General features: G+C 41.3%; 2 protein-coding genes across 4 annotated transcripts in view; one reads left to right on the top strand and one right to left on the bottom strand.

Annotated features, from left to right (window-relative positions):
* The window catches only part of LOC122555503 (CD48 antigen-like), a 46,423-nt gene extending 36,682 nt beyond the window's left edge, over positions 1–9,741 (bottom strand). Inside the window, exon 1 of the mRNA XM_043701528.1 lies at positions 9,687–9,741. Within this exon, the coding sequence (XP_043557463.1) occupies positions 9,687–9,741 (55 nt within the window). The remainder of the gene's footprint in view (positions 1–9,686) is intronic.
* Positions 9,742–9,862: 121 nt separating this feature from the next.
* The window catches only part of LOC122555177 (hepatocyte cell adhesion molecule-like), a 44,524-nt gene continuing 33,060 nt past the window's right edge, over positions 9,863–21,326 (top strand). Inside the window, exons 1-2 of one of the 3 annotated variants that reach the window (XR_006313201.1) lie at positions 9,863–10,105; positions 18,300–18,410. Coding sequence is in view for 2 of the 3 variants with exons in the window: in XM_043700912.1 (XP_043556847.1) it covers positions 10,081–10,105 (25 nt within the window). In the remaining variant the exon portion in view is untranslated. Of the gene's footprint in view, positions 10,106–18,299; positions 18,411–20,737; positions 20,844–21,326 lie in introns of all 3 variants that reach the window. The other 2 variants (XM_043700913.1, XM_043700912.1) reach the window with 2 other exon arrangements.

Consider the following 21,326-nt stretch of genomic DNA (forward strand, 5'->3'; position numbering starts at 1 on the left):
ACTGCCCTTGAAAGAAGGTTCAACAATGTAAATAGATCAGACCTAAGTGATCAAACACGTATTAGAAGGCATTGCCAAGGAGAGAAAAGAAAGTTGAAACAGGTTGGACATCTATTGCTGAGGAGAGAATAAGAAGTGTGGATTTTGAAAGGAAATAGGTCAATGCAAAATCACAGGGCGCTGCTGCTGATATCATCAAGCATAATTGAGTGATTAAGGACTGAACAGGGAGAAAATAGAGGGAGCAATCTTCAATTAAAATAACTTTCAAAGAAGTTGGCAAGCAGGTCATAGGTCAATTGACAAGGTATGCTTGGAGGAAGAATCAAGCCGAGGAGCAGAAGATTGTGGAGTGTATCCAACTCTGCTGACAATGCAAAGCAAGGTTTAAAAAAAAGGATGGTAAGGAGTTTGCAAATAGATTAAAATGAAAATAGGCAGATGAAGAAAAAAGACAGGACAGAATATAACGTGGGGCAGTATAAAGTTATTCACTTGAAAGGAAAAGTACAAAAGCATATTCTTTTATATATAGGACAGGAAAATATTGGCATTCAGAGGGGACCGGAGATCCTTGTACACGAATCACAAAGCTAACGCATAACTTAGTAAGCAATAAGGACAGCAATTACAGTAGTCCTCCTGTACCCTCAGGGTTACGTTCCAAGACCTATACTACAGAAGCCTGAAGCTGTAGATAGGAGTGAACTCTTTCATTTAAATGAGTTCACTTGCCTTCCCAGCAGCGACCTGGTTCTGGAAGATTCCCTACAATACGCTTGGGCTGTGGTAAACCATGGGCAACTAAAACCATGGAACCCGGACCTGTGGATATGAGGGTTGCCCTGCATACTACCTTTATTAGAAAGGGATTGGAAAATAAGAATCAAGTAGTATTATGAAAATTATATGGGGCATTCAAGAGACCACATGTGAGGACTGTTTACAGTTTTGGTTTCCTTACCTGGACTAGAGCAAGTGCAACAAAGGCTCACTGGATTGGTTTGAGAGTTGAAGGGATTGTCTTCAGAGTAGACCAGGTCTATGTTCCCAAGAATTTAGAAATGACAGACAATCTAAGTTCAACAGATATATGGAAGTATATAAAGATATCCAAACAAGGGGTTTAAAATACTGGATGCTTTCGAGTTGGGGAATATGGAGCAGATGAGATGAGGATAAATGACTTCCCTCAAAGAGTTGTGAATTTTGGATGTGTCAGCTGAGGATACTTTTGATGTTCAGACACTGAGTACATTTAGATACTAAGGGAATAATGTCATAATGTGGGAAGACAGTCGATTTTGAAAAATCAGCTACAAACTTAATATTGCTGCAGGATTTTGCTCTTATTTCTTATAGTTATTATTCATGAGAGAGAGGCGACAGTGAGGATAATGATTAGACCAGGATGAGGGAAAAGCTGAAGGAATTGGTAGAACTGAGGTATAGGAAGCTGACTTAAATCACACAGATGGAAAAGCCCACAGTTTTTTCATGCCTGTTGCAGGAAGTAAGGATGGAAGAGTCAAGGCAGGAAAGAACAATAGAATTTTGGTAATGTTAGTGCACTGATGATCCAGAGACCTAGACTAATGTTCCGCAGATAGGAATACAAATCACACCAGTATTTAAAACAAGAAAATATGAATGCAATGCATTCAGTAACAAATGTTATTAAACCATTGATTGCCATCAAAATCAATGTAGTTTCCAATGTCCTTAAAGGAAATCTGCCTTGCTTACCCCAAATGCTTATATCTTACACTAGACCTTCAGCAACATAAGTGATACCTAACTGCTCTTGGATTTTGCCTTGCAAGCCACATAGTTGCATAGAATCTCTGCTGAAAATTTGAAACATAAAACAGAGAGGCCTCTTTACGTCAACACAGGCACTCAAGTAACAAAAGCACATCTAGCCTGTTATGCCATCAGATACAATAAAAGCACACCCTTCCCAGTCAACATTTCCATGTTCTCTTTATTAACATCTGGGAAATTATGCCAAAATTGACAGCGCTGTCACATAGATTGTGTCAGGTTGACACGGTCATACTCACTAAATCAGACCTTACACCCAAACACCTCATCACTATCCTGCTCAGTCCTGTGCTATTGGTAAAATAGGCCAACCATAGGTTGCAGCTCAAAGGTATACTAATGAAAGTTGCCAGACAGTATTCAACAATAACTCTGGATCCCACAAATTCTCATTGCACCAGGGACAAATATAATCAAGGAAACATGCAGCTGATCACCTCCCTCAACTCCAGAAATTAATACACTTTCAAATTGGACATAACTGTTAAGAACAACTGAGAGTAGCAAAGTCATAAAGGACTTCTGGATAGAGCTTCAATGCAAATACTAAGCACAACTATTGACCAGGTTTTTAAGAACATATCTAAGTCTGGAGCTATAGCAGGTGCTGAGAACATCCAAAAGAAAAAATTCAACCACATCCTAACCAATCCATCTATTATAGGTGGATCTATCCATGACTGTTTGGTCTAGCACTAGATGTCCTAAAAGTTATTTGCCAAACTGGTGAAGTTACAAAGGATATTATATATGTTAAATAGAGGTAGTTGCACATTACTGACTTTCCCTCCCATTTTTGTCTCATCAGCAAATTTAGCAACCACACATTTGGCCCCTTCATCTAAGGATCCTTCAAACTATGACCAAAACTATCTAGAAGAGTAAGGTTATCAGATGCACTGGATCACTATCACCTGCAATTTCCCCTTCAAGTCACTAGTAAATATCTAGGTCTATTCATTGTCACTATTCTAAAATCATTCACTGAAACCACGTGGACTGCAACAGTGCATGATAATCTCTCACCACCATATCCTAGGCTATAAGAATAGAGAACAAATGCCTATTCCCACATTGCCTGAACAAATGGGGAGAAAAAAAAGCATATGACAGAGTTAAAGGTGCTATCTTTCATTTGATATATTAAACAGAAGGCCACCTGCCTCTCAGGTGGACAAACTTGACCTGTATCATCTTTTCCAAACCGCAGAGAAGCTGATCTATTGTTCAGACCAAACCTTATTCCTGAAGCAACAGTATAAACTTTTAAACTCTGCAAGTAGTTTTTTAAAATCACCAAAGTGGACAGTCTTCAGACATCCATTTATCTAAGTATTTTCTCTTCTGTGCCTCACTAGACTGATTGTTAAAGGTAGCCCCACAAGACCAAAACTTATAGAGCAGAAGTAGGCCATTCGGCTTTAGCCCGAAACGTTGATTCTCCTGCTCCTCAGATGCTGCCTTTCCAGCACCACACTCTTGACTCTGACCTCCAGCATCTGCAGTCCTCACTTTCTCCTAGTTCATTCAGCCCACCAAATCTACTCTACCATTCTACATTGATAATCCTCAACTCAATTTTGTTGCTCTACCCCCTTGATTCCTTTACTAGTTAAAAATCTGTAAATCTTAGCCTTGAATATTCTTAACAACCAAGCTTTGATCGCACTCTTCAGTAAAGAATTCCACAGAATGACTAATCTTTTCTGCCTTAAATAAGCAACCCCTTATTCTGAGATTATGCTCTCTGGTCCGAATCTCTCCCCAAGGGAAAACAACCTTTCCACATTTACCCTATCAAGTCCTTTAACAATCTTGTATGTTTCAATACGACTGCTTTTCACACTTCTAAATTACAGGTACAGGCCCAACGAGGCATTGTCTCCTCAGTCAATCGCACCATACCCAGTATCAGCCAACTGAACTATTTGTGGACTGCATCCAATTCTAGAATAGGTTTCCTTTGATAAGGGGCCCAAAACTGTTGTGTATTCCAGCTGTTGTCTGATTACTGCCTTGTATAGTTTTAGCAAAACTTTCTTACTTTTAGCTCCTGAAGTGTAAACAGTAGAAACCTGATGTTATTTAACTGAAAAAAAATTAATGTATTTGGAGGTCTTGGTCTTCAGGTGACTAGGAACCACAGAGTGTAACATTCAGCCAGGACAGCAGACAGTAAAGAGTCAGAGAGATCTATGCTGGGGTACTGCTTTACTGCATTAGAGTGTAATTGAGAATATGGTGAAACAGGGAGAAGATGATCATTCACTCCTGCACTCTCACTGGTGACTTCTTCTGCTATATAATATCAAAGTAAGATTGTGGAATTTCAGGCATGACAGGACACAGTGATCTGGAGGGGGAGAGGGAGAGGCGACCCTGTGATCAGAAGCAGCAGGAAATAAAGTGACATGACAGGAAAAGATGTAAGTTCATTGTTTGGTAAGGAATTGCCAACTTGAATATCTATTCTATGTTACTTTTAGATTAAAGTTGAATTAGAGAAATATTTTACAGAGTAAAAATTAAAGACATTAAAGATATGCACACAAATTCAAAACTAATAAAATAAAATTTAGACATGCAGGGCCATGCGATGTGCAGAGTGGAATGGGAACTGGTGGATTCAATAGTGGTTCATAGTAACCACAGATGTAGTAAATGTTGGTTACTCGAGGAACTCTGGCTCATAGGTAATTAGTTGCAGTCTGAGCTTCAAATACTATGACACATCAGGTAGGGAGACAGCTACCTGGATGCTGTGTTTCAGGAGGCAATCACATCCTTTGGTTAATTGTTTCACTAGTCAGAGGTCAGAGACAGGTGGGTGTGACAACAAGTGAGGCAGATAGAGGGATCTTGAATTTAGCATTGGAGGAGCGTCGGCTGTTGACTTTGTCCACCAGCTATGAGGTACTTGGTCCTGTGTGGATGAGGAAAAGGACTGTAGGTCTGAACCATGGCACAGGACAGCATTCAAGGAAGGGAAGCAAAAAGGTGGTAGGGGATTCTACAATTAATGGTACGGATACTATCCTTCGTAAGCAGAATTCAGAGTCTCACATGGTGTGCTGCCTGTTTGGTGCTATGGTATGGTACCGTTTTGAAAGGATATTGGAGTGGTAGGGTAAGGTTCCAGATGCTGTGATCCATGTTAGGATCAACAACATTGGCAAGGTAGGTAAGAAGTCACCTACCTTGGGGAAAGGTCAGGAATCTGAAAAATTAAAGAACAGGAACTCAGGGATTACAATATCTGAATAATTACTCAATCCACATGCAAAACTGGCATACAGATAAGAAAATTTGGGAAGTAAATGTGTGGCTGATGGAGTGGTGCAGGAAAGAGAGATTCCACTTTGAGGGACACTGGAATCACTACTTGGACAGAAAGAAACTGCACTGTTGGGACAGGGTCCACCTGAACTGATCTCAGATTGGTACATTAGTGGAAAGGCTAAAAAGGTGTATGGCAAAACTATGGTTTTAAGAGGTGTGTTTTGTCCTTTTTTTAAAAAGGTTGAGATATAGATTCTGAGCAGTCTGCTCAAATCAAATAGACTAACACGTTGTGAGGCCATAGGATTTTTTTTTAAGTTAGAACAATAGAAGCAGCCTTAATGGGCGAGGTCAAGCTCCCACAGAACCAAGATTTTTAATTTTAGGTTTCTGCAGTTGCTGGGGTCTTGAAGCTGGATGTGGAAGCTCTTATTGTTCTTTATTGTAGCTAAAAGCTGGGGTTCTCTTCTGCTGATGGAATTGCATGTGAGACAATCTATTTTACTGAATTTGCCTTTGCCAAAGGTGTGTTTACATAGTATTACTATATTAGAACAGTTAATTAGCGGTATTTAATATTTCTTTTGTCAAGCACTTTGTTGAATTACAGTTAAGCTAATTCTTTTACTTTTAGTTTGTCTGTATTTTAACTTTAGTGTAAAAATAAAATGTGTCTTGCTTAATGTCAAGTAGTTTGACCAATCGAATTGCATCTGGAACACAATGCCTTACACTTACCTTTAAAATAAGAAAACGTTAGGGTCTGGACTACCTTAACATAGAACATAACAGTGCAGTACAGGCCCTTGATGCTGTGCCCACCTGTGGAACCAATCTGAAGCCTATCTACCCTACACTATCCCATTTTCATCCATATTTTTATGACCATTTAAATGCCCTTAAAGTTGGTGAGTCTACTACTGTTGCAGGCAAGATTAGAGTAGTGCTGGAAAAGCACAGTAGGTCAGGCAGCATCCAAGGAGCAGGAAAATCAACATTTCAGGCAAAAGCCCTTCATCAGGAATGAAGCAGGAGCCTCAGGGATGGAGAGATAAATGGGATGGGTGTGGGGCTGGGGAGAAGGGAGTTGGGTGTGCAATAGATGGATAGAGGTGGGGGTAAAGGTGATAGGTTGGACATGAGGGTGGAGCAGATGGGTGGGAAGGAAGATTGACAGGTGGGACAGGTCATGAGGACGATGCTGAGCTGGAAGATTAGAACTGGGGCAAGGAAATTGAGAAATCTGGTGAAGTCCACATTGATGCCATGTGGTTGAAGGGTTCCAAGGTAGAAGATGAGGCGTTTTTCCTCCGGATGTCGGGTGGTAAAGGAATAGCAATGGAGGCGGCCCAGGACCTGTTGCAGTCAGTGCGTTCCATGCCTTACTACTCTGAGTAAAGAAACTACCTTTGACATTTGTTCGATATCTATCACCCCTCAATTTAAAGCTATTTCCCCTCATGCTAGCCATCACCATCCAAAGGAAAAGGCTCTCACTGTCCACCCTATCCAATGCTCTGATCATGTTATATGTCTCAATTAAGTCACTTCTCAGTCTTCTTCTCTCTAACAAGAATCTTTTTAATATATTTTATGAGGCTTGGTCTGGTCCATAACAGGTGGTCACAAGGATTTTGAGCTATTAAGTGGTGGAGGGGGTTGTGCTCACGGGAAGTCTATAGAGTTTCAAAATCAATTAACATAACAGAGTAAAGAAACAGTCAAGAATACAGCTTCAAGTACAGCAAGTAATGATAAAGCTATAAGAAGTGTATTGATTAAACTGGAAGAGAGAAATAATAAACAAGTGAATGAAGCTGAGGGACAGGTTAGTGTATAGCCCAAAAGTTCTTCACAAATACACAGAGTGTAAAGAATAAATTAACCGAGCTGCAGACACAAATTCAAATCAGATTATGATAGTAGCCATTATGGAGTTGTGACTGCAGAATAGTTGGGACTGGGAACCAAATATACAGTTGAGGTTCACAGGACAACAGTGAAAATGGCAAAGCAGGTGGAGTAGCCTTACTGATCAGAAACAAAATTTCATCAATGGTGAGGGAGGATAAAAATGAAGGCAAAGCATTCAGTGGAAATCATCTGGGTGGAACTGAGGAACAGGAAAGCATTTAAAACTGTAATAGGTGTTGTGAACAGAGCCCCCAGTAGCAGTTCTGAAGTGCCAGATTGTAAACAAGCAGAAATTAGGGAACTGTGTTGCAAAGCCAGCATGGTTTTAATGGGGGATTCTAACTTTAAAATAGACTGAGAGGGGCAAACATGCAACCGTCAGAAAGGTAGTGAATTTCTGGAGCGTGAACCTACTACAACATGTCTTGGATGCAAGATGGGGGCAAGCAATATTGAACTAATTAAATGAGCCAGATTGAATTATGAACTGGGAAAATCTGCTAATAGGCAAAACAACTGAAGAAAGTGGAGGATATTTAAAGGAACATTTAACAATATGAAAAGTTCATATCCCTGAGAGGGAAAAGCTCCACTTCACAGAAAAAAAGACAGCCTTGGTTAATTAAAGAGATAACAGTCAGCATAAAATGAAAAAGGCTTACAAAAATGAAAAAAGCACAGATTCTGCTGAATGGGAAAATGCAAAGATCAGCAAAGGGTCACACAGCAGCTCAAAAAAGCTACTGAAACGGATTATGAAAGATACTTGCCAGGGACATCAAAATCAAGAAACAATTATATAGTTACATAAAAGGGAGGTGGGTGGTCAGGAGCAATGTTGGTCCACTAAAGAATGTTAAAAATCACATCACACCAGCTTATAGTCCAACAGGTTTACTTGGAAGTACAAGCTTTTGGAGCGCTGCTCCTTCGTCAGGTAGCCAGTGCAGCAGGATCATAGGACACAGAATTTAAAGCAAAAGATCATATTGTCATACAACTGATGAGATATATTGAACAAACTTAAGTCGTTCATCTTTTAAATTGGGTTGCAGGCTTCAATTGATTAATACACATGCTCTCTCTCAGGCACACACACACCCCTCACACTCATATCCATGTGCTCACCCTCTCACAGGCATATATTCCATCAGACCCACGCACACGCTGTCTCCCTCACATGCACACATAAAAGTCTATGAGTGAATTTGCATTTGCCGATTTGTATTTGCAGGTATATTCTATTTTGTTCAAGAAGCACACAATCTATAGGCAGTCAATCCATGTGACACCTTATAACTTCCTACTTTGGAAATAGAACCAGTTTGACTCAAGACTGGAATAGATAAGACTCTAACCTCACACCTTTAATGCACTGTCTGAGCTGAGATGTCATTTTTTTTATAAAACCATAAGTTATCTCAGAAATGTGATTTGAAAGAAGTTCTGAGATTTACATATTAATGAATCAAAACTTGCAACCCAATTTAAAAAATATGCAAGACTGAACAGCAATCTAGGTTTGTTCAAGATATCACATCAGTTGTATGACGCGCTGATCTTTTCCTGCAAATTCTGGGTCCTATGATCCTGCTCCACTAGCTGCCTGAAGAAGGAGCAATACCCCAAAAGCTTCTACTTCCAAATAAACCTGTTGGACTATAACCTGGTTGTGTGCGATTTTTAACATTGGGGGGGGACACTGTCAATGAGTACAGAGAAATGGCAGACACGTTGAATAATTACTTTGTCTCAATATTTACAGAGGATAGCTTAATGAAAGTTGAGGAAATTAAAAGTTGATCGGGGTCAGGAGCCGAAGTAAAACATCAGCATAAGGAAATTAATTGAATTAAAGAGTGACAAATCTGCAGGATCTGACAGCTTCCATTGGAGAATGTACAAAGTAGGGAAGCACATTATAGATACCCTGACTATAATCTTTCTGACTTTCCTAGATACAAAGGTCATCCTTCTAGATTGAAATATTGTGCATATCACTCCGCTTTTAAGTAGGGAGAAAGAGGAAACCTAGATAATTACTGACCAGTTAGCCGAACATCTGCGGTGGGAAAATTATTGGGAGTCTACAATTAGATATTAATAATTAACTGAAAATTTTCGACTTGTCTATCGGGCGGGGGGAGCCTGGGCGGTTTCATGACAGGTACATCAAACACCATGGGTAATTTTTCGAATTATCTTCCACAAATGGAAACGGATGCTGAATCAGTAGTTCATTTTAAACGTGAGGTAGATAAGTTTTTGTTAAGCAAAGGTATTTAAGGGATGTGGAGTTAGTCTACCATCTGATTATAAAGGTAGAAGGTCCTCGTGGGGCGGAAGGGCCCATACCTGCTCCTATAGAGAAAGAAAAACATCGGAATAATGAGCCCTCAAAGAGCTTCAATTTCAAACGTGAGAGACTGAAATATCAAACGAAAATATTGTGCTTCGAGAAGGAGGGTCTCTCACACACACAGAGAGAGAGAGAGAGGCGCGCGCGGGCACGAGGCCTGCTCCGGCTCCGGGCGGTGCCGGGACGTTTACTGGGTAACGACACAGGCCCTGGGCGGCTGGCACCGGCCTCAGCCGTTCCTGCCCACCCAGGGCCCAGGCCCGGGGGTTTACACACCACACCAGACTAGTGTTCCCCCCCCTCCACTTACCGAGAACCAAGATCAGTAAAAGGGCGGCGGTAGCAGCGGCACGAAGCGGGGCCATGGTGCACTCCACCGGGAGGGAAGATGGCGCAGCCTGGAGCGGCACAGGTCAGTCCCTCCTGTCCCCAGGAAAAGCAGCCGATTAAGGACTCACTCTAAATAACATATCATTCAAAAAGAGAGGAACGGTCGAAGTATCTAACAACGGATTCCTTCCCCCCCTCTCTCTCCCTCTCAAGAATGAAGCATTTCCTTGGAGTGGAGACACCGCCTTCGCCCTCCTCTAAGGTTACAGCTTCCTCTCTCTGATATAAACAAACATGCCCTTTCGCTGCAGGAGAAGAACTTCCTTCACTTTCAAACTTGCCGCAGACCAGCTCCACTCAAAAAAGAAAGTCCAATGGGATGTCTCTCTCGCCAGACTGGTAATCTTTCCTTTTCAAACTAATTCTTTAAAACGACGGTTTTTTTAAAAAAGGAAATAGTATCCAATTAAAACCTGAACGTTCACAAGAGTAACAGTCGATTTACAGTCCCAGAGAGTTATTATTGATGACGCAACCAAATAAGATCTCCAAATATGCACATTAAGCATTTCCCCAGTCGCTGAGCATAGTGCCTAAGGGATATCACCTTCATGGGGGAAAAAAAACTGTTAAAAGGAAGCCAGCATGTGACTCCAGACTGGTAGCAATGTTGTCGACTCTTAATTGCAGTCTGAAATGGCCCAGAGACAATCAATTCAAAGGGCAACCACGAATGGGCAACAAATGTTGCAAATACTTAATTGCAGGTACATTATACACCACTCCAAACAATTATTGTTGAACCTAAGGTTTATTATAACCCAGAGGTTTTCCTTACTACAGATGCAATCACAACTATTGAATTATATGCACATTATCTACTTTTTGTTTTAGTTCTGCTTTTCCACTATCCACAATATTTTGTTATTGTCTTTCTGAATCAAACCCTGCTACATTGTAATTCATCCAGATGCAGTTAGTGGTGAAACAATTATAAATGAGTCCAGTTAAAGTGTATTTTTTCCTGAAAAGCTGCAATAAAACTGGTTTGTTCTGAAATCTCGTCACTGCAGCATCATTGACTGCAGACCGGCAGCAATGTTGTCGACTCTTAATTGCAGTCTGAAATGGCCCAGAGACAATCAATTCAAAGGGCAACTACGAATGGGCAACAAATGTTGCAAATATTTAATTGCAGGTACATTATACACCACTCCAAACAATCCATGTGACAGGATCTTGCCCTGTCACTTGCTGTGTGGGACTGAAGCCCTGCAATGTCCCACAGTGCCCCCAGTATGCAACATTGAGCGGAGATGCGAAAGCTAATTTCCGGATTTTCCTCCCACACCTGGCATCACTGTTCCTGTTCGCACTCCTCTGTCATGCCACATGGTAATGGATGGTAAGGTTGTACTGAGGATCGATGATCCAAAGCCGACCAGAGAAAAGGCAGGACATGCAGACTAGTCCATTTCAAATATGTCTGGCAAATTCCTTACGTTTGAGCCCTGTACAGCAATCATATATTAAGCTCAATATTAGTTCAATATCAGTTAATCCATGAGAATTAGCATCTCTACATTGTATGAATTGATGAATTCCATGCTATATCAAGTTCAGAAAGAGAAATAAAAAGATGGGGGGAGGAAAGATTGGATTGAGAAAAAGACACAAAGGTAACGTAATTAAATGACATTATTAAAATGTCCAATTACAACCTGAAAGAATGGATTTCACATTAGTAATAATTAATTTACAATATCAATATTTGATTATTATTAATGATTAAAATGAGGAATATAAATGTAATATCCCCAAATTTGTAGGTGATACAAAGCTGGGTGGAAGGGCGGATACTGAGATACTTTAATATGATTTGGTCAGAAGTCAGACTACACACAGTTATAGTTCAACAGGTTTATTTGAAATCAAAAGTTTTTGAAGCATTGCCCCTTTGCCAGGTGACATGAAGAAAAACATACAGACACAGAATTGATGGCCAGAGAGGTCAATGGGCAAAGAGATCAAAAAAATCATACAAATGGTGTGAGCGGAGTGTTGAATAATAAGTCTCTGCAGGTGTCAGAAGTGTCAGACAGTGTGAGTAAAGTGTCAACAGCGGAATAGTAAGTGAAGGGGATGATCTGTAATCCAATTAAATGATGCAGGGAGATAATTCCAAAACTTAAAAATAAGGTGGTGCTGGAGACAAACCAACCAGCTGAAATAACATGCTGAGGGTCGAACCAAAGTAACAACTATTCGAAATCTGTACAAACTAATTGTAGTAGAGAGACCATAGCAAGTTATCAAGGTGATACTGTTAAAACAGGACAGTAAGGAAGATTTTACAAATACAGACTATAGTGGGGTTACACATAGGTTGACATGAACCCAAAATCACTGTTGAAGCCGTCTTCATTGGTACAGAACTTGGTTATCAGTTTCTGCTTGGCAATTCTGGGTTGATGTGTATGTCAATAGTCACCTTGGACGACACTTACCTGAAAAGATTGAAGACTGAATGTCCTTGACAGCTGATGTGTTCGATGACTGGGAGGGAACATTCCAGTCTGATGATTTTTACCCGGTGTCTGTTCATCTGTTGCCATCGCGTCTGTATGGTCTCACCAGTATACCATGCCTCGGGGCATCCTTGCCTGCACCGTATGCAGTAGCCAACACTGGCCGAGTATCTGTCATGTTCATGATTGCCAACGTTCCCACATGTAATGATAGCATCCATGTCGATTTCTACCACATGCTCCGTTTTCCTCCCACAGTCCAAAGATGTGCAGGTTGGTGGATCAGCCTTGCTAAATTGCCTATAATATCCAGGATATGCAGGCTATGTGGATTAACCATGGGAAGTGCAGAGTTACAGAGATAGGGTCGGGTAGTGGGTCTGGGTAGAATGCTCTTCAGAAGGTTGTTATGGACTGAATGGCCTACTTCCAAGCTGTAGGGATTCTATTATTCTTTAATTCTAACTAATGATGGGGTAGTGTGGAAGCTCTACAGATATCCCAATTCTCAACAATGGGGGAGCCCAACACATCATTGCAAAAGATAAAGCTGAAATATTTACATCCACTGTCAGCCAGAATGCCAAATGGATGATCCATCTTTGCCTCCTCCAGCAGTCCCCAGCAACCCAATCCCAAGCTTCAACCAATTGGATTTAGCCTATGTGATATCAAGAAACAGTTGAAGGTACTGGATATTGCTAAGGTGCTAAGCCCTGACAACATTGTGGCAATGGTAATAAAGACCTCTGCTTCAGAGTTAGCCATGTTTTCAGCCAAAGTATTCCAAGCCAGCTACAGTCCTGGTATCCATCCAACAATGTGGAAAATTGTCCAGGTATGTCCTGTGCATGCAGAAACCAGACCAATTATAACATGATTATTCTATTCCAGAGTCATTGGTGTAATTGACAGTGTTACCCAGAAATGACCTGCCCACTGATACTTAGTTGACTTCCACCAGAGTGACTCAGCTCCTAACCAAAACATACAATTTTGGTCCAAACATGGACAAAAGATCTTGACTATACAAGTGAGTTGAGAGTGATTGCCCTGGACATCAAGGGCAACTTTAGACTAAGTATGGGATCCAGGAGCCCTAATAAAACTGGAGTTAATGGGAAATGGTGGAAAATCTGTTGATTTGAGTTCCACTTAGAACAAAGGATGGTGATTGTGATTGTTAGAGGTTAGCCATACAAGGCTCAGGACATCACTGCAGGAGTTTCTCAGGATTTTCCTTTCAGCAAGGTCTTTGGCAAGGTCCCACCGGGGAAACTACTTAAGAAGGTAAAAGCCCATGGAATCCATGGTAACTTCGGAAGTTGGATCTTAAATTGTCTTCGTGACAGAGTGTGGTGGTGCAATGCGGTTTGTATGACTGGACACTGTTGTGCCATACCACGAGGATCAGAGTTTAGACTCTTATTGCTTGTGATTTTCATAAGTGAAAGGCAGGAGGTTTAGAGGGGATTTGAAGAAAATCTTTTTCACCCAGTGGGTGGTGGGAGACTGGAATGCAGTGCCTGGGAGAGTACTTGAGGCGCGAAACCTCACAATCTTTAAAAAGTATAGGAACAAGCACTTGAGTATCATAACATTCAAGGCTACGGCTCTAGTGTGGGAAAGTGTGACTAGTGTTGATAGTAGTGTCTTTTTAGCAGGACAGACTTGATAGGCTAAAGGGCCTCTTCTGTACTGTAAGATTCTATGATTCTATGACTCAACTAGCAATAACTGTTCATCAATATCTTCCCGCCAGCATAATGTAAGAAGTGGGGTTATAAGATAATGATCGCACAATGTTCAGTATCATTCACAACACTTCAGATATTGAAACAGTCCATGTGGAAGTATAGCAAGATCTGAACAATATCCAGGCTTTGGCTGATAACTGACAAGTTACCTCCTTGTCACACAAGTGCCAGGCAATGACCATCTCCAGTAAGAGAGAATCAGTAACTGAATTAATGCAGGAAAGATAAATGTCATTTTACTTTCAGGTGCCAAACACCACAGTTTGTCTTCCTCAGCTTTCTCTTCCCCTGTTGAATGCATCATTCCTCTGTCTCAAGGCATCTCCTCACGACTCCATTTGTATAGCTAACAATGACGCTTGCCACCATCTCAGTGCCATCTCACACCAAGACTCAGAAACACTTACAAATGTTGTCACTTTATCCCCTGCACAATTTCCAATTTTTACATATCTTAAGGTACATTCCCTCCTTGAAGACAAAGAGTGTATGATGTGATGGAGAGTCAGAAAACTGGGGCTAGATGGTCCACAAGTGATAATTACCCTGATGCTGCTGCACAGGAGGCTATGGAGACTGGAAGGGTCAATGGTGATGGAGAGATGGGAATCTCCATTACACCTGGTGACAAAATTAGAAATTAGAATATTATTTGGTATTTTACATTAACTTGTGTTGATGCCTCTCACTCTTAATAATGAAAGGTGAACATCTGCACAGTGATGCCTACTCTGTATGTGAGATTTTTCAATTCTCAGGGGTTTTACAACTAACACAGGACACATGCAGAAGGAAACCAAGAAGTTCTCAGAAGAGGTTACACACTCTGAGGACATGTCATGCAGTACTCTGGGGACATAAGTTTAGATCCTATCATGGTAACTGGTGAATTTTAACTTAATTATAAGTAAATTAATTAAATATGTGGAATTGAAAATAAATCATCTACCTTTATCTATTCTGACCGATAGTGCCTTCAGGTGCAGGTTTGTAGTTCCTTAAAAGTGGAGTCACAGGCAGATAGAGTGGTGAAGAAGGCATTCGGTACACTTGTTTTTATTGGTCAGTACATTGAATATAGGGTTTGGAGGGTCATATTGCAGCTATACAGGACATTGGTTAGGTCAGGTTTGGAATACTGCGTTCAATTCTGGTCTTCCTGCTTTAGGAAAGATGTTGTTGAACTTGAAAGGGTTCAGGAAAGATTTACAATAATGTTGCCAGGGTTGGAGCATTTGAGCTCCAGGAGAGGAACTGGGAGAGGGGTGAATACGCTGGGGCTGTTTTCCCTGGAACATTGGAGGCTGAGGGGTGACCTTCCAGAGGTTTAGGGTGTATAGCCAAGATCTTTTCCCGAGAGTAGGGGTGTCCAAAACTAGAGGGCATAGGTTTAAAATGAAGGGGGAAAGATTTAAAAGGGACCTAAGGGTCAACTTTTTCATGCAGTGGGAAATGAGCTGCCAGAGGAGGTGGTGGAGGCTGGTATAATTATGACATGTAAAAGGAATCTGGATGGGTACATGAATAGGAAGGGTTTCGATGAATGTGGGCCAAATACTGGCAGGCCCCATGGAAAATCCCAGTCAGTTTAAATGGAATTAGATTAATTTAGGATATCTGGTCAACATGGACGAGTTGGACCAAAGGGTCTGTGTCCGTGCTGTACATCTCTATGACTCTATGATTCAATGTGACCCCCTCCAATAAAGCTTGGCATGCCATTGTTCCAGAAGAGTAAAATAATGAATAGAATTGGAGGGTCCACTTGGTATCCCAGCAACACTGTCTATGAGTGTACCTATACTAGAGGAATTGCAACTGTTCAAGAAGTCAGACTCCACCAACTTTTCAAAAGCAATTAGGGACAGACAATAAACACTGGTGCCCAAATCCCATGAAAGAAAGAAAGCCCACATGGTGGTTCATGTTAAACACTGCTCAGCAGAACACAGATACTGAGCTTTAATGGCCATCTACAAAGGGCACTGTTCTAGAGTAGCAGCATAATGAGATTGATTTTCAGGTCCAAGTGTTATAGACTAGGCCAGACCATTCAAAATATTCTTAAGCAGGCAGCTCCAGACCATAATTTTACAATTTGTTTTGGTAAGTGTACAGTGAAAATTTCCCGGAGTAAGATAGCAAGGTTGATGACTAGATTTTAAAACAGTTAAAAATTTGTTCACAAAATTACACAATGAAACACAAAGAACAGAATAAAGAACCCCTGTAGAACTCAACCTATCCGACTAAACTTAATGATGTTATTCCAAAAATACACAACAGTCTCAATTAGCAAACTCCCTTTAAAACCCAGTTTAAATGGAACACATGCTTACAGGTTGAAGTTGAAGGGAAGAAAAGAGAGAAAGTTTTCACACAGCTCCCTGTTGAACTTCCCAGTTAAAGACTGAACTAAAATCTGCTCAGCTCAGCTAAAGAGCTGACCACTCCCCTTACATTATACTTCTAAAACATAAACACTTTGGCCTGAAGTCTCATGTGTTTACATATAAACAAAAGGCCTCTCAAAGTTCTTTTCATCCTGTACCAAATCAGACTGACCAGAGCCCGGCCCGGTTTATTGCCCCTCTGAAAAAAAATCAAGGACAGAGTCTCCTTGAGCCAAGGAACAGCTTTTAGATAAAAAAAAAGGGACTAGCTTTGTGATACAAGGAGAGTAAAGGGTTTAACAGGGGGAGGTAAACAATGCTCTGATGGCTACTATGCTGGTTTCCTTTCTTCAAATCCTCAGCAGATTGTTCTCAAGTAAAAGTGAGATGGAGGATGAAAGCTACACTCTCACATGTGAAAGGTGCTGACATGGATCATGAAGGGCCAGGTAAAGCCAATTAAGGGAAACTGACTGGGATTTTCCATGGGGCCTGCATGTTTCTGCAGGAAGTGCCTGGTCCCTTGCCCCTAAATGTAACAGCCTAGCTGCTAACCCACTTTTGGATTTAAATGAACTTGCAAAAGCATTGACCATCCTTGGAGAAAGTTTGGAGGAGTCAGTCTCGGACATGAGTGCCAGGATATGTCAAAGTTCCTGTGCTGGTATGAGCATCCATTGAAAAAGTAGTAGGGAGCATTGAATGAGGCAGAGAACTGTGTGCATACTTGTCCTGCACTCTTTGCCACTTTATATAAGAGGAAAGCTTTGCCTTGATTGTTCAACACTTTACTGATGTGCAGTGAACTTCTCTCCTGTTCTTGGACTGCAAGGAAGTGAGAGTTAGGCCATGAGTGGGTAGATGGAGAAAGGAAACAAAGCTATAGGAACTCTGAACATGGTCATCTAACTTCCATTCCTAGCTCCCCCACACCCCAACATCCACTTATTAGAGCCCACTCTGCCTCCAGTACCACTGACCAAGTTTGTCTCAATTACAGCTCTACAAGTCCCTGGTGAGACCACACTTGGAATATTGTGTCCAGATCTGGTCGCCCTACTATATGAAAGATACAGAGGCTTTGGGAAGGGTGCAAAGAAGTTTTACCAGGATGCTGCCTGGACCGGAAGCTTGCCTTATGAAGAAAGGTTGAATAAGCTTGGACTTTTCTCTCTGGAGAGAAGGAGGAAGAGAGGAGACCTGATCGAGGTATACAAGATAATGAGTGGAACAGATAGAGTCAATAGCCAGAGACTTTTCCCAAGGGCAGGATTGACTGTTACAAGGAGTCATAGTTTGTAGATATTAGGAGGAAGGTATGAAAGAGAGTGGCAGGTTCTTTACACAGAGAGTTGTGAATGCATCGTTGCCAGCTGTGGTGGTGGAAGCAGAGTCATTGGGGACATTTAAGCGACTGCTGGACATGCACATGGATAGCAGTGAGTTGAGGGGTGCGTAGATTAAGTTACTGTATTTTACATTAGGATTAACCTCGGCACAACCTCGTGGTCCAAAGGGCCTGTTCTGTGCTGTACTTTTCTATGTTCTATGTTCTATGAAGGTGCTACGGAGCTTTCTTTGAAAAACTCAGAGAATATTGGTAATGGGAATCCCTGCTGATAGGGGAGTAAACAGCTGCTTCTAGTACTGCTGAAGTATTATGTAGGAGTACCTGGGGAAAAACAATCTTACGCAGCATGAGGAGATTCACTTGAGTGACTATGAAAATGTCAATGTATTAATGTATTGCAAAAAGTTAATGAATCATTCATTTTATTTTAAATTTCCATTGCCCACGCATCCCTGTTGTTCCTTCCTACCTTTCAAATAGAGTTAACCTTAGTAGAATGATGTACCAGTGAAAGACGAACTAAGATTGGGAATGTTCTGACTTTGGAATTGCTATGTGTTGCAGAGTGTGGTGGGTGTGATTGAACAGCAGGTTCAGCATTGCTCTGCCGTCTCACAGTCAGATTATTTGAACCATGCCTGGATTAGTTTGTCATGGACTTCTCATGACATCTAGGTGAGTGATTGCAGGCACTTGGACACATCAGGCTCCACCCCCTCCTCCTCCTTTTTCTAAAGATGCTGAGCAACCCTCAGAATCCTCCTCCTGACATTCCAGCCTTCTCTTCATTATGGTGTTGGCAAAAATGTAGCAGACCACCATCACAATGCCTTCTCTGGGTACTGCTTGCTTGTATGTACTGAAGGGTGTCCCCAGATCTATTCAGGCATCTGATTCACATCTTTACCAACATAATGGCTTGCTTCATGAGCAAAATCTTGTGCTTATGTGGCTGCTTGTGTATTTGTTCTTCAATAATGTTGCTGTCTTTATTGATATTAATATTTAGCTTTTAAAGGGTAGCCCTAATCTCCATTGAGTCACTCACTAAAACTACAAAGCCATTACATGGCAGCTTCCAGGATGGCTTGCACAGACATGCACAGAATCCTACTAAGGCTTACCACTAGTACTTTGCTAGATTGGAATCTCATTCAATTGACAGAGACCGCTGGTTGATTTGAGGCCATCTAGATTGCCACCTCAGGCACCATCTTTTGACACCGGGCTTACCCGACAACATCTCCTCTGCCAATGTAGCAGCTGATACGGGTTCTGTGCTTGCCCCTCCATCTGCTGCCTTGCTACCAGGGTCCCACCCCGGGCTCAACAGCTGCCTTGCACCCTCCTCATCAATGCAGTCACCACTGATGCCGCCACAACCGAATTCTTCTCAAAAGGTAAATTGATGCAAACATTAAAGTTCACCAAAGTAAAATCTTACCTGTACAGATTTACTCCTTGCAAACCCCTCACCCTGACAATGTTAAATAGAAAAGTCTGTGTGTAAAACTAAATCAAATTTTATTTAAGGTTTTCGGTTTGCATTGTTTTTAACAGAGCCTTCTGCTAAAATTATTTCTACTATTTCCTTTTAAAGCCATATGAAGCAACCAGACTTAACCTCAGCCACCCTGCCCACTTTTATTGCCTCCAGAAGTAAATAAAGCTGATTCGGTGGTCCACATGACAAGTTTTAAATGCTCAATCAATGAGGTGCTGCGAGCAACATGTGGCTGAGGTGAAGTTGGTCTGTGAATCCAGAGTGCATAAGTCACAAAGTGGTAGATAGGATGAGTGTATATCCCCATATTAAATTTTCTGAGTTACTAATGGTAACAGATTAAATATAATATTCATCAGAAACCACTATAACTTTGACTCACTTTGTGTGGAACATTCTAACTCAGACTTTTCAACTTGAAACTGCATGAGTGTGTTAAGAGAAAACTTGCAAATAGTAAAGTTGCAATTACTGATCACAAAAAGTTATAGTCTCAATTCTAGCTAAGCAGGACTATTCCTGAGCTGGAAGTGTTAGGTTTTCAATGCAGGGACTGTTTCTGTGCAGATGAGGCAGGATGTTCAGGCCCACTGGAGATGAGGATGGACATAGCCTGATTAGATGGTGCTGGCTGTCAGGCGATTTCCCAAATCCATTCCCAGCACCAGCCATTTTTGCTCACGTGAATTTGAAGCGAGCAAGGCTAATTGCACTCATGCAGTCAGATTTTCTAAAGAGCGTTGTTGAGCCTATGTAAAGTTTCCTATATTGACAGTGACTGCTTAGGCAGCTGGAAGATAATCAGTGATCAGCTGGTGATTGGTACTTCTGTATTCCTGGAGACTCTCGTTCTCTTGGGTGTGAAAGCAGCCACATGTTACCTTGGACAGGGAGGATACCCACTCACCATCCCTACAGGAGTAGGTCAGGTTGCAGGAACCATTACTTTAAAGTAACTTTAAAAAATGTTCGTGAAAGGATCCCTCCATGTTTTCACCCCTCCCTTATGTGACTTAACTACCATCTCTCCCCAAGATGGAATGCCTGTGATTAGCTTAAGGTTCATCTCCTTCCATGGACATTGAACCTGTCTCCAAGTTAATTAAGGGGGAACCCCAGTCAAAATTCCAGACCAGTGATTGTTTCCCAACAGGTATGGACCTGAAGGAAAAATCCAGTCCAGGGTCACTGTTAAATTTCAATAGTAACTACCAGAGGGAAGCATTGACATAGGTGAAAGGCCAAAACCAAAACAACAAGCAAGGGCAATGAAAATATAAAGATGGACAGAACGTTCCCTCTCCGTGGACAGAACTGGAAGGTTCTGTTGCTAGTATAAGGTTTTACTAAATACTGGCCAAAGATAGGGCTATTACATGTCCCCCCCCGATTCTGCAACCTACCCAGCATTTGTATCTACTGAACTGTTGTACCAGTAGCACAACCTTACAATTTCTGAATACATAATTATTTTCACTCATTCTTGTTTTCTTTTTAGTTTTCTTATCCCTCTCACTAAATGGAAACTGTAAAAGACAAGCAAGAATGAAGTGGAAAAAGCACAAAACAGATATTTTGAATAATTATGCCAAGTATTCCTAAAAGTAAGCATAAAGAGCATGCCCTACACAAAGATTACAAATTATGACAATGTCAGTGACTTTATGATAAATAAATTAGAAGTATTTGACAAGCTAAGTGGGGTTCAAACAAATATAACCACAGGGCCAGATTATATAGAACATAGAACATAGAACAATACAGCACAGAACAGGCCCTTCGGTCCACGATGTTGTGCCGAACTTCTAACCTAGATTAAGTACCCATCCATGTACCTATCCAAATGCCGCTTAAAGGTCGCCAATGATTCCGACTCTACCACTCCCACGGGCAGCGCATTCCATGCCCCCACCACTCTCTGGGTAAAGAACCCACCCCTGACATCTCCCCTATACCTTCCACCCTTCACCTTAAATTTATGTCCCCTTGTAACACTCTGTTGTACCCGGAGAAAAAGTTTCTGACTGTCTACTCTATCTATTCCTCTGATCATCTTATAAACCTCCATCAAGTCACCCCTCATCCTT

The sequence above is a fragment of the Chiloscyllium plagiosum genome, chromosome 12 (assembly GCF_004010195.1).
Source record: "Chiloscyllium plagiosum isolate BGI_BamShark_2017 chromosome 12, ASM401019v2, whole genome shotgun sequence".
In the NCBI taxonomy this organism is placed as follows: Eukaryota; Metazoa; Chordata; class Chondrichthyes; order Orectolobiformes; family Hemiscylliidae; genus Chiloscyllium; species Chiloscyllium plagiosum.